The 14,063-nt window shown below is 40.7% G+C and overlaps 1 protein-coding gene across 2 annotated transcripts; it reads right to left on the bottom strand.

Moving 5' to 3' along the window:
- Window positions 1-206: 206 nt before the first annotated feature.
- zgc:101569 (uncharacterized protein LOC449822 homolog) lies at window positions 207-13,992 on the bottom strand. 2 transcript variants are annotated; one of them, XM_051066950.1, is made up of 8 exons: window positions 13,714-13,992; window positions 12,243-12,413; window positions 10,744-10,841; window positions 9,641-9,785; window positions 2,185-2,331; window positions 1,810-1,923; window positions 1,506-1,638; window positions 207-667 (listed from the first exon to the last, which is right to left on the bottom strand). In XM_051066950.1, the coding sequence occupies exons 1-7, from the start codon at window positions 13,853-13,855 to the stop codon at window positions 1,529-1,531; spliced, it is 927 nt and encodes a 308-aa protein (XP_050922907.1). In that variant the 5' UTR covers window positions 13,856-13,992; the 3' UTR covers window positions 207-667; window positions 1,506-1,528. The 2 variants fall into 2 exon arrangements, with proteins under 2 accessions (XP_050922907.1, XP_050922906.1); XM_051066949.1 differs by having other exon boundaries at window positions 2,185-2,334; window positions 13,714-13,991.
- Window positions 13,993-14,063: the final 71 nt, after the last annotated feature.

Here is a 14,063-nt window from a genome sequence, read left to right as displayed (position 1 = left end):
GAGCTGCTGCAGGTTTGCTGCTTTTGATGCCTATGTAGTCTTTTGTGTTGAATTACTTTTGCGCTCACAGCCTTCCTATAGCTCTGCATCACCCAGCAGAGTTTCTTTCTACTGATGTCTTGCTTTGAAAAAATAAATAAATAAAAGGTGCAAGACCATTTCTTTAACTAATATGTATAACTATAAATTAGACTGTGCAGATTACAGACTGATTACAAATTGTTTACTTAAATTATTGCCAAAAGACTAAAATCAATATAGAGCAAACAAGATTTGTTCTGTCACATCAGACTTGTGAAATCATTAGAGGAGCTTTACAAATTATTAGACCTATAAATCAAAATAAATACAGGCTATGTTGATAAAGTAAAGTAAAGATGAATATACTAGCAAATTATACCTTGCTCTTCAAAATTTAAAAGGTCACACTCTGAACATTAAGAAGACGATCTTCAGACAGTAATGTTTAATGACAAGCTCTCCCCCTGTTTAAGTGGTAATTTAGCTGAAAGAATGTGATTGGATTCTTCTGTACTCCAGCTCAAAAGACTCACTTCTCTAATCAGACCGTCTGCTGGTGGTCCTGTTGAGGTCCTGTGGAAAATCGCTTACACATTTTCTGGGATTGTCCCTCTGTTGCTCCAATTGGAAAAGTGTCCACAGTATCCTGAAGGCAGATGAAAGATGACAATTAGTTTTTACAAAAGTCCTACCTGTGCAAACTGATTGGGCTGCAGGTACCGCATCATGCCACCAGTAGTGACAAGGACACTGGCAGAACACAAAACTAGAGAAGAATCAGTCAGGAAGGTTAATGAGCGACTGTCAGTGGCCACCACATGCAAAACCATTCCCTTTTTGGGGGTTGCCTTGGTTTTGCCTCTCCATTGCACCTCTTCTCACTTTCATTTGCACCACAGCAGGAGAAACTGATTCACAATCACTTGTGCTTCCTAAATGGACAGATTGATAACCCTGAAGTTTATCTGACTTGTGTTATACTGTGACGGTGAAGTGTTCCCTAAATTTTTATGAGCACTGTATGATTGTGTCTGATTGGCACTCCTATGTATTTCTTTTATATGTTTTTTGTTTATACGTGTTCTTTAGAAAAAATACAAAAACATTAAAATGTACCTTCAAAAAACTTTTTTGTCTTATCTTGTTCTTTTATTTTAAATGTAATTTTTCTGTTTATTTATTGTTTATTTATGGCTCACAACTGATAACTGTAACCAACACCAAAACTAATTTTTTAACCAAAATTTAAATATTACAGGGTGAATTTACCCTTTTAGTACAACTTCACTGCAATTGTATTACTTTCAAAAAGTCAGTTTACTTTTTGGATTTCAGACAACTACCAGCTATTACTGTCTATTGCTTATATTTAAAAGGTGACACTTAGCTAACAAGCTAATATGGTTATAACAGTATAGAAATCAACAAAGTTTGTTCAGATCAGTGGACCTCCAATGTGAATCAAGAAGGATGCATTAGATCACCTGAGAAACCAAATTCACTACGCCTAGGAGAACTTCCCTCCTCTTCCTTCTCCAGAAGTGAACTTGGTTGCCCCAGCGATAGCCTCTGATTGGATGACAGGAACTCCGTGGTCAGTCTCATATTGCATGGCCTGGGCAGACGAAGACAGATTACAACAGTTAAAAATTAAGTGAATGCAACCAGCTGCTTAGAGGGAAAAGTTCTATATCACTTTATCAACATCCTTTACTTTGATATTCTGTTGTATGTAGAGTATGCTATATAAAGCTGGCAGGATGTTAACTTCCTACATTAGGTGTAACTCTGTGAAGGAGGGCGCGTCATAGCAGCTGTACATGGCTGAGGAGCGGTCAGCGCGCAGACACTGTTGAGGGAAGGAGCTGATCTTCTCTGCTAACTCCAGGGCTGCGTGTAAAGCTATGGTTATAACATTAAGTTAGTGACACAGATGAACCAGTTAAAGAGAAAAAGGTTAACTGGTACAAATCTATATTATATATGATTTTATCTGATTATACCTACAGGAGTGCTTCTTAAAAACTGTTTACTGAATGAAAATGGATCACAGGCCTGTTTGTGTGTGTGTAACTGTTTTTCATAGTGGATAATGATTTCATAAACATTCAGTTCTCGATGCCATGGTCAGTATTTGCTGACCATTCTATCTATCTCTAATACCTTGGCCATCAGGAACAACTCTATTAGCCAGTCCATAGGCGAGGGCCTCCTGTGCTCCAATTGGCCGGCCAGTCAGAATCAGGTCGAGGGCTCTTGACAGGCCGATGAGATGCGGGAGCCGCACTGTGCCACCATCAATCAGGGGAACTCCTTAAAAAGATGAAATGTTCAACATGAAATACCACATCTCTGTGAAACAGTGTGTATAAATATACACTCAGGTGTACTGCAGCGCCTGCAGAATATCCCATCCAACATCCACCTACACCAATGCATTTATGGTTCACAACATGGCGGGGGGTTACTTAATTTACTTAACTTACGTAACAGTACAAGGTCAAAGAAAATGTGGGCCACTGTGTTGGGATAAGGTTATTTAAGTTGTGTGAGAACAAAGTAGTTAAAGAAATACTTATAATATATAAATACATAATATACTCCTGGCATTAATGTAGGTTACAGCTGTCAAGGGAGCAAAGTTTTGAAACAGTTTTACTGCTTAACTCCGACTCTGCTTTCTTTCCATCAGTACGTGAAAACTCAATCTCCTGGTTACTCTCGGTCTCACTGGACACATTTGCATTATTATTGTGTCTACCAGAGAGAAAGAGGGAGAGGAGGGAAGGGAAGGAAGGGGGAGAGAGAGAGAGAGAGAAACAAGAGGAAAGAGAGTATACTGCAAAGTACGGTAAGCTTCTGGCATCTGTCCTAATTTCTAAAGAGGACCAGCTGCAACTGGCATACTTTCTACTATTCAGTGCTCCCAAGTTCCACGCCACAATCCCGACTCCCTAATTCCTCCAAGTCGCTGATTCTATTTGACCACCCCTTATTGAGAGCACATGTGTCAGACATGTTTTCATAACCCCAAATCATCATGCTAGCTTTCAGGGTTTTTTTTTCTCCCCCCTCTCTCATTCTGTGGGGAGTCATGGAATTACTGTGATTCTATTCATACTCTGCGAGCTACTCTCATTCTCTGTGTCGTTCAAATAAATTACACTGGAATACATGGTATACTAGTGTTAATACACATGAGACCAATCCAGGGGCCTGGCTTGGGTTCAGTCAGTCAGCGCATATGGCTGCTGACGGACAGAGGAATATGATTAGGTGTGTGCATGGGGGTGGTTACAAGCACTGCAAATACTAGATTTCACTCAATATTTCAGAAATCCCACGTTACAGGAGTGTATTCTACTGAAATGTGAAGTATGTGCACGGCTAAGTGCAGTGCGCGAGCGGTAAATTACACCTTAATTCCTTTTGCTGCAATTCAGTTGTAAAAATAGTACAGATCCCTGTAGCGCAGGTGTGTGTGCATGTATGCCTGCTTCGAGGTCTTTTCAGTATTGACTGAGACAACAACTGTGTGTGTTTCAGCCAGGGTTTTTTTTTTTTTCTGTGGAGCTTTGTCTTGCACCCCACATAACTACACTCACATACACAAACATCCTCTAGTCTGGTGGATCATAACCTTTTTTGATGTTTGGTCAAGTTTGCATGCATACTTCTACCTCTTGGAAGGGAGGGAGTGGGATGTTGCAACCTTTTATCCATAACTGTTAAATCTATTTCACAGATTTATCCATTATTTTGAGATATCCATTTCAACCATTCATCAATTACTGTTTATTCTTTACCTTTAGCTATCTAATTTAATCATTTATCCAGGACTATTTGTTAATTCAACAACAAACCATTTATCCATTACTTTTAGCAAACAAATTTTAAATTGTTTGTCCATGACATTTTAGTATTACTAACTTTAAGCTATCTACTGTGTTTCCACCATTTCCCATTACTTTTAGCTAAGACGTCCCTGTTTTGTTGCAAACTTTTCACACACTTCAATCACACCTAATAATCAGGTGTTACAGCTTAGTCAATATTTGGACTTTTTTTTAAACTATAGTGTAATTTCTATTTTTCAAATTTGTTAACCCACTCTACCGTCTGCCTGGAATAGTTCTGGTTGGGGAATCACTGCTCTAGTCCTCAGCAACAGAGGACTGATTAGAGCTTCTCTATGTTGTGTCCAGCACTATCACCCTTGATCACAGTTTAAGACAGAAAGAGGATGAAAGAGGAGTGACAGAGAGAGACAGGAGACTGACTAGGAAAAAGTCAGAGGCATACAGAGCTGGAATGAGGCGAAAAAAAAGAAAGACAGAGCCTATCTCAAAGAAAAATAGATAAAGAGCCAGGTTGACCTCCAGTCAGTCTGTCTTTGGTGCTGCTGTTGGCACCACCGTTATCAGCAAACGGAAGAATCTCCTTTCTTATCCATAGCACTCATCTCCAGTACCTCCACCCTTAACCCTCCTCTCTCTTCCACCATCTCTAACGTGTCCTTTTTGCGGGAATTTTCACAGACCAGCGCCCACATAAATGGGAGCTGAGAGGATGCAGAGCACCTCCTTGAAGTAGTTCTGATTCAAAAGACATGTTTGGCTTGAAGAGTGTGGCTGGGGCAGGGGAGCCTCTGATCCTTTATGCCAAGTTTTATAGAGATAAATATTTGGCAGTGATCCTAATCTATAATACTGATAGAAGATAATCAGTCAGTGTCTGCATAACAAAAGTGGAGATTTGTCATCTTTGGTCTTCAATAATCAGCTTAACATTTGGAAAGGAACCCTGCCTTCTTGCTCAAAGCAGATAAGCCCATTGTCAAGACTGGTGCTTGTTATTAACAAAGCTGTAAATGACTCAGCAAAGCCCATTGTTTCATAACAAGATGTATGAGGTGGTTCTTCCTGCATCATGCAGCCATCACAGCTTATTTTATGACTGTCGTGTAAGAGAAGTCTGGAAAAGAAAACAATTAGCATTCATCTACAAGTTACATAATCTGATATAATGTGTCAGCCTGTGATAGAAGTGTATGTCACCAAATAGCAAAACAAAAATGAAAAAAGGGAAAGCAATAGTGAATTGAAAAAGAAAGAAATTAAACTATGTATAATGTAGTTTCTTAAAAATACAAAAGTTTATATGAACAAGATAATGAATCCCTACCAAATGACCCCTTTGCTGATTTCTGACCTCTTTGCAGATTTAAGCAACTACAACAGAAAAGTTATTATTTTTGTACCGGATATTGGTGCGTCGGAGAAGAGGAGACGGCACTTCTCAAGACACCATATCCACCATCTACAGCTACTGATAACCTGAGAGCGGCAGAGTGTGAAACATGACACACTGTGGTGTTCTGGTTTGCTGCTGGTGCTGCTGGCATCCTCACCACATCAAAGCAAAACCCCACTACAATGGCCTCCCAGGAGAGCAGTCTGATTTAGTTCGACGTGGATTAACAATTTCTGGATAACTGCAGACTAAATGGACGGAAGGAAAGAGCAAACCTTCAATTGGAGGCTTACTTTGAAACTGGGAATTGAGGAAAACAGCTCAGTCAGTTGGCTCAGAGATGAGTGCCACATAGTTAAGTCGATTTCATGTATTTAGCCCACTGAGTTAAAACTAGGGCTGTGTTTTCGATGGTTTACAGAGTGGCATAATACAAGACCACCAAGGTTGCAAACGGGGCTTTAAACCACAGATGGCTGCGAAGAAGTAGCATCTGATAAGAAAAGAGCAAAATCACATTAAAGTTGTCATGCTTTGTTGTTGGATTAATATGAGGCTATGTGTAATATCCACTTACAGTGTTGCTTGGTCTCCATCTCAGCACAAAACTACTCTTTGTGTATGGAAAAGAAATCTTAAGTTTCAAAAGAAGAGCTGGTTTTGAACTGAGATGATGTAATCGCTGGAATATGTCACACAGTTTCTCATTGAGCAGTTGTTTAAATTGGCTGATGTTATGTCAGCTTTGGAAAGAGGCTTGACTTCAGTTCGGCATGTGGCTTCTTCCTCTTTGGCACCCTTCATCTATCCCTCACCCAGGTATCACTTAGTGGTCTCTATTTCAAACACGAAAATCAGAACTTTACCATCTATTCTTTCCTGATTTAGCTTCTCCATTTGAAGACAAGTCCATGAATCAAGTGTTACTGAACTATTTTAAGTTTCCTATTCTGGTGCCAGCTCTTTTTTTCTGCTTTGTGATGTTCCAAAGGAAGTTAACATAAGGGAATTAGGTAAGCATGGTGGTTTTCAATTCACATCTCTCAAAATTCAACTAGCTTTAGACATTAATACCAGACTCCTGTGACGTAACCATCTCCTCCTTCTCATTTCCTTCTTGGCGGGGGCAGAGGGACCCCAGACAGGAAGCCACAGGTTCAGCAGCCAATCGCATGTCAGAAAGCTGTCAGATCCTTGTGGTTGCCATTGGCCCACATCAGAGCAGTGCAGCGAGCCTCTGAGGGTTTTTTTGACTCCAAAGCCACCAGGGATTCCCTCCGGCTGCTGCAATCTGTGCCCGACCCAAGAACGGTTACAGAATTCAACCATTAAAAGGAAGTAATCTGTAAGAGGCACAGGATCTTTAAATAAACTATGCATCCCACAGAGCGGGGTTTCTTTTGATGTAAATGGGAAGGGAAGTTGGGTTTTCAATTGTTTAATGTTGGGAAAATGAAGTACATTTAAGTTCATGCAGGTGTCTTTTTCCACTGTTAAGTTTTAGGAGGTTGCTAATATTCCTTCACCCACGGCAATATTTAACCTACAAGTAACTATATTCTTGAGAAGGTGAAGATGCTGGTTGTGCAGCGTACAACCACACAGAGTGTTTGTGGGTATAAAAATGCTCAAAACCTGCAGTCAGAGTAATAATCACTCTGCTAAATGAACATTCGAGTGAAAAACCACCAAAGTGTTGACTAAGCTGAAGGAAATGACTCTAATGTGTTGACAAACAAACCTTGAAGATGTGAGGCAATCAAGAGGCTGAGAATTAATTATAGGGAGGAAATGTGTGACTTAATGTGTTTAAACCACAGTAATGCCCATTTCTCCTCCTCCTAAACTAGTTTTGAGCTGATGGAAGAGATTTGAGTGCAAGTGTTGGATTCATTTCATCCTTACACAAAGAGTGCAGAATGAGGTTTTTTGATCTGTTCCAAGAAGTTTCTTGGTTTATGTCCTGAGATGGATGATAAACCATTGTTAAAATTATAATCCTGTCATATGTCTTTTGTGTCTCCCCTAATCAGTGCTCCTTTCCTCAACCCTATTTTATTCCTACCTCTACTCTTTTTGTTTCTGATAGTCAAGATCTGCCATAAACTTGAATTATAACCACAAAGCTCAGTGATTATCCATCTCGAAGAGATCTTGAATTGCATAAATTAATGATGACACAGGATACAAGATTGATTGAAATGTGTGCAGCCTCTAGAATAATGGTGGGAAAGTGTCACTTCAACTACAATGTGATGTGGCAGAGAGACTGGAGCATAGCCTGGCAGTGAGGACACCAGACAGTTTGGGAGAACAGACAGACAGACAGACAGACAGACAAGGGCATAGCCAGGATGTTCTCCTGTTAAATTACAGGCCTGGGATGATAAGCCCTACATGTTTACACTCTAAATCTAGTGCTACCAGTAAATTATAATACAACAGTTGTATTTATAAACCCCATGGTCGTATTTGAAGCCCTCCAGTAGCACAGCTAAAGCAGCAACAGCTATATGAGAGATGCTGCAACGGTTCAACACAAGCCACTTTTAACATAGTGAAAGCCAACCATGACTTGCTGGGATCAGGATTAGTTGAAAATGTTTACAGCAGAAGATCCAAAGTACTACTTGTTCCTCTAAAACTATAGCTGAGTCAGCGGGCAAACCATGCCAGTAAAGCTACGAGACGCCAAGAAAGGAAAATGTTGTTTATGAGGAAATTGTGTGACATAAATAATATGTAAGCCGTGTTTGGCCCTGCAGTGGAAACCTGGCAGTCGGTTGCTTCCTCTTCTACTTATCAAGGCTGCCCAGCAGACTCTGGCCATGATGCCAAAAGGTCACGGTCACTAGTGTTATCGTGCTATGACTCCGTCCTCACTCGCAAACAGGAGGAGGCTGGGAGAGATAACAGAGGACAGAGTAACAGAGTTGAAAAATAGAAACAGTGTCGACTTCCTGGCATTAAGAGACAGATGATCTATGCTTGGATGCAAAGAAAAACACAGGGATACTTCCACGGAGAGATATAATTAGCTGAGAAATACAGACAGACAGAAGGACCAGCAAAACATAAAATAAGGTGGAGAGATGGAGAAGAGAAGAAAGAGATGGTTGGCTTAAAATGGCTCCTGGCTCTTCTACAGCACCAGCGGGTAGCAGCAGAGCTATTCCTACTATGACCGCCAGTAGTGTATTAGCAATATCAACAGAATTAAAAAAGAGACACTGTGCCTATTAGTATCACTAGTATGAGAGGAAGAATAAAAAATAAGGAGTCAAAGCAGCTTGAGCTGGTAGCAGCAGCATGAATATTGGTAGAGGATGAGCCTAAAATGGAAGCCAAGACATCAGCAGTAGTTTGAAAATGTAGCTCCATAAACTCCTATGTCCTTAGGAAAAACAGAACAGCACAAGCTATGAGGATTTGGTCCAATCATGCAGCATCTTAAAGCATGATTTAGACTCTTATAAGGGGTTATGGAGAGATATTCTATTTACTCATGAACTCTTTCCAGAAGTTGAAAAAAAATAAGCTGGAATGAGCAATGACTGGGAGACTAAGCTGAATCCTTGTGTATTCCCATTTTTGAGTTTTAAAGGGTAATTTCACCCAAATTATGAAAAAACACACATTTTCTCATGTGCTGAACACACAGTAAACAGTGTTCACAGGGACTATTTCTCCTGTATAAACTATATGATATGACCAAACTGTAGTAGTAACAGGGAGCAATAGTAGATGTAGAGGAAGTCTTTCAACTAGACATAGCAGTTGAGCAACACTGCAACTGCTACTACTGTTACAGCTACCACTACTGTGACTACTGGTAGCAGCAGCAGGGGCAAAAGATATACATTAAGTGGTGGAAGTGTAGTAGCTCTCATAGTTTGGAGCTAGTGTTGCTGGTCAGAGCAATAGGATTTTAAGAACTTGAAGAAGTAATATTAGCTGTAATAATAGCTGAGGTAGTAAAATTAGTAGCCTGTAGCAGTAGTGGTAGCAGTGTATATAGTCTGACTAAAGCAAGCTTGTGACCTGAAGGTTGCTGGTTCAATCACTGGATCAGCAGGAGAGCGACCAGTCCTTCCACCTTCATCAATACCACCACAGAGATCTTTTCAATGAATCCAGTGTAGCTGCTAAGTGTCCCACAGATCAAACCTGTGGTTGTACTAAGCAGCTTCAAGATCTGAATGTTTCTCAGTGACACAGCACTGATTACATACAACTTCCAGCAGTAATAGGAACTAGAAGAACAAGTAGTAAATAAGTAGTAGTGCTGTTCTATCGCCACTATTAGTGAAAGGTCAGTACAACATAGTACAATAAAGGTAGCAGTAACATGAGGTGTGAGACGTACCAAACCTGCGACAGAACACCCCCATGACGGCGCTCTCCTCCACCACTCTCAGATCTGCCAGCAGAGCCAACTCCAGCCCTCCAGCTACAGCAAAACCGCTGACTGCTGCTATCAGCGGCTTTGATAGCTGCAAACGAGACGGACCCTGGAGGAAACAGCAAGATTAGGACATCAAAACGCACAAAGAGACAGACACAGGAGAGAGAAGCATCAGACTTGGGAATATAAAATGGAGCACCAGAATTTCTCATTTAGCTTTTCCACAGAGATATGTCAATATGAATGTACACTGATCAGTGTAAACATTCTGCTGGGAAACTTTGGGTATTGGCATTCTTCTGGATGTTATTTGACACAAATCACCCACCTAAACATTGTTGCAGAGCAAGAACACCCTCTCCATAGCAACAGCATTCCCCAGTAGCAGGGGTCTCCAAACTTCTCAAATCCCAATCTAATCGGGAGGCCAGGACCCAAAGTTTCCCAGCAGATTGATCCCATTACAGTGTAACAAGATGATCAGTGTTGTTCACCTCATCTGTCAGTGGTTTTAATGTTGTGGCTGATCAGTGTACATTTTCACTATCCATTTCATGCTTTTTTTGCTTCTCTGATTTTCATGGTTTATCTAAGAAAAATGTTCCAGATGAAATTTCCTGATTCATTTCTAAAACTGTTTAACAAAAGAGAAACAAATGATCCAAGTTCTGGCTGTTGCTGAACAAATGACACATTGTGTAAGAGTTACAACGCTATAATCTTAAATCACAAAAACTCCAATCCAAACAGATTTTAAGATGGCAGCAGTTTTTCTTGTTATGATCTTGGTGATCCTTTGTCAAGTGACAGCAGAGTAAAAAGCAGCAAGGACTTTCTGCACACACACACACAAACTATAGTTTCGAAGGAATTCCACTGAGTCAGTGTCATTCCCTACACCTAAATCTTCACCACAACCTGTCTTCCCAAATCCTTAAAAATATTCACAATTTCTGATTTTACATTTTATGGAAAGCCCCCACCCCCAACCCCCACCCCCGAACACCATTAAGAAATATAGATATAACCCTCAATTGCACACACACAGCCCAAAAAGTGCTCACCATTGGACCGGGACCCTTGGTGACATCTTGCTCCAATTTGAGGGTGGCTGTGTGATTGGCCAGCTCCTTCAGATCATAACCAGCACAGAAATTCCCTCCTGGAAGAGACCACAAAATTACAAAGTATGGCAGCTGGAAAGTCAGAGAGGAAGGGAAAATGATGAGGATGAAAAAAACAACAAGTTGAGCTGGAGTCTGAGGGCTGCAATTTGGATAGAAGCTTGCTTTGGGCTGGCTGGCACACAAATGCTTCTCTTCCCTAAAGAGCCTAAATCCAATACACAGTCACAGATCATGCATGTGCTCACACACATACAGTATGCGCACACACAGAATATTCTCATTAATGGAAGACTAACATACTCCAACCACAGCCCCCTTCCGTTGGATTCATGTGGTAATTACAACATTGCCCAAGAAGTCTACAAACTCTATGTCACAGGCTCAGGCAGGGACTATAAAATCCTCCCTGTACCATAATGTAACAGTAATTAAACAGAAATGAAATTATTTAGAATGAGCACATGTGCCAGCAACACCCATCACCTGGAACCTTTGATTACAGCCATAGGTCAACGGAGAGCAATTACAGAGAAACACTGTGTAATGCTGTTTATCTGGCACAGCAATATGACAGAGCACCCTAAACTCCTATGTCCTTGGGAAAAAGAGAAGAAGAAGAGTTGAGAGGTTAGGTTCTTAGTGAACTAAGAGGCCAAACAGACAGAGAAGTATTCTATTTACTCGATATGAAAAGTTGGAAAAAATAAGTGCAGTTATATATCAGAGAGGTTTCTATAGGGAAGAGGCTAAGTGTAATCCTTGTGGCCTCAGGTTGTTTGCACTTTAAAGGGTAATTTCACCCAAATTATGAAATTCAAAAACTTCTCCTTGTTGGACGCACCTTAGACAGTTTTCATTGGGACTATTTCTTCTGTAGAAAGTTTGAGGACGGTCATATCTGACAGTCGGGGTCACAAGATAAATCTGAGATGATAAGCAGGGTAGTAAAACAGGGGGAAAAAAAGTTTCAGTTGTTTTTTTTTTTTTGGCTCATGGATCACTAAAAATTTTTACAGCTTCAAGGCCTTAAAGACATTCCAAATAAAATAGGGGAAAAATTCAGTCATTGGTTAACCTTGGCAAAACCAATAGACATACAAAATCACAGATGAAGAGCCACAAATAGACATGGCTTCATTTTAAGGGGTTACAAGCCAGGAATTTTGGGAACCGCTGTTTAAGACGAGTGCACGTTTAACCTCCACGCAGCTTTTTGGGGAAGACCCTTTCCTGTTTCAACATGACACCGTGTCTTTTTCACCAAAGACATTTAGACATTTAGATATCACATCAGATAAAGCACAGGTGTAAATTATTAAATTAATGATGGCTGAATTCCATTTTGTTGCTTTAGTTTCGCTGTCACACTGTTATTGCTTACTGGAACACTTTTCCTCATTTTCATCCATCCGTCCTATCCCTTACAATTCTCTTACCTTTCCCATACAGTACAGCCACGTTCAAGTCTTTGTCACTGTCAAAGGCCTGCAGCTCCCCCAGCAGACACCTCGCCGTCTCCTGGTTCACCGCATTACGCGACTTGGGGCGGTTTATCGCCACAGTGACCACAGACCCTCTTCGCTCTGAGACCACAGTCTGACCTGCAACTAATGACAGAGAGTGAGAAAGATGCACAGACAGGACCACAACACTTAGAAAGAGGCCGACCCAGAGGCATTAAGTTTAAACCTCACGGTGGGAGAGACGGAGGAGAAATGTAAATTGTCTTGTGTGAATGGACTCTATAAAAGAAAGGGAATTAGACAATGAAAAAGATGGTCTGGGCTGAGGTGAGGGCTTTGGCTCTCACTCTGTCTCTTTGAGTGTTTGTGAGTATGTGTGAGTGTGGCAGTGATTGTGGCTTAAGGTTGCAGCAGGCAGTTGACCTAACATTGTTTAGAGTCATCCCAGGGAATCCAACTGTCAACCGCAGCCAGAGGCAACTGCATCCAAGATAGAACAGCAAGGAAAACAAAGTCACTGGACACAACCTTGCTCGCAAAGGCTATCCTGAGGACAAGGGACTACTAAACAAAACACAGTGAGGTGAGGCACGGCAGGATAAGAAAAGGCAATTTGTCTCAGACATCCTTTTCTACTCTGCTACAGTTTAAACTAAAATCACACAGTGCTGTGTGTGTAGGGAAGTGGAAACACACTCTACCCACCCATGTGTAGTATTATTATTAATTGCCAGCTAAAAGTTCCAAACTTTTTGTGGTTCAACCTTATGAGATATAATAACTTTCTTAGGTTCTATGATCTGTATAATTGTAAACTGTCCATTTAAAGACATTATCTGAGACTCTGACAACCTGTGATGGGAAAATGTTCACTATTTTCTGACGTTTCTTAGACCACATTAATCAAAAATACAATTAAAATAAAAGCAATTATAACACCAACATTTATTTAGCAACAGCAGGCCCTTTTCACAGCGCACATGTCACAGCAGGAAAGCTACTGCTGGGACTAAAAACATAAGTAATGGTGTCCCCATTTAGGAGCACCACTTTAAAAGGTATTGTGCATATTGGTTCAGTTGGGAACACAATAGAGCTGAGCCTGTATTCAATAGTTATAAATGACATTTGTGCTTGTTCTGGTCTAAAAAAAAAAAAAGGCCAGTCTCACAAATAGTGAAACTTGTGAGGGGAGTGGAAAGTTACCTTATAGATGTGTTGAATTATATTTGTGAGTACTTATCCGCTAGTTCAATGACCTTTGCTTCGTCTTCGTGCTCTGCGTTGACTTCACACGTTACTGATGGTATCTTGCGCTGAAGACCTACTCTTCGCAATATTTAAAGTTGGCCCTGATGACTTTAGTGTGAAATTTTTGCATTACGGCAGCCTATACTGCCTTCTACAGTCATTCTTTTGTTACTGCGTGTTCACATACACATACCTGCTCGAGGGTCCTCTCCACTTGTTGCAGTGGTGTAGGATTTTCTTAGTAGCAAACTTGCCTTTATCGACTGTCCACATATTTTACTTTGATTAATAGCTCCCAAAATTTGGGTCAGTGACCGGAAATGTTTCAGCGCCATTACTAACAGCTATTCTATTAATCAGGTGGAGCATTAATCACTCGAAATACATTATTAAAGTGTCAAAACAAAGCCTAACCGTAAAGTGTCTTCTAGACGAAGGTGCAACACTTTAATACTGCCCCCAAAGAAACAAAAACAATGTACAAGGTTCTGTGACACAGCTGCACTGCAGTGGTAAAAGGTGCCGACAAACAGCAGAGGGCGA

The sequence above is a fragment of the Lates calcarifer genome, linkage group LG24 (genome assembly GCF_001640805.2).
Source record: "Lates calcarifer isolate ASB-BC8 linkage group LG24, TLL_Latcal_v3, whole genome shotgun sequence".
Lineage (NCBI taxonomy): Eukaryota > Metazoa > Chordata > Actinopteri > Centropomidae > Lates > Lates calcarifer.
This window is presented reverse-complemented; position numbering and strand designations above follow the sequence as displayed.

Coding starts and splice junctions, on each gene's coding strand:
- zgc:101569 (XM_051066949.1), bottom strand. CDS start 13,855: ATGGCGCTGAAACATTTCCGGTCACTGACCCAAATTTTGGGAGCTATT. Junction 12,414..13,713: donor TGGAGAGGACCCTCGAGCAG/GTATGTGTATGT, acceptor CTCTGTCATTAG/TTGCAGGTCAGACTGTGGTC. Junction 9,786..10,743: donor CCAAGGGTCCCGGTCCAATG/GTGAGCACTTTT, acceptor TGTTTCCTCCAG/GGTCCGTCTCGTTTGCAGCT.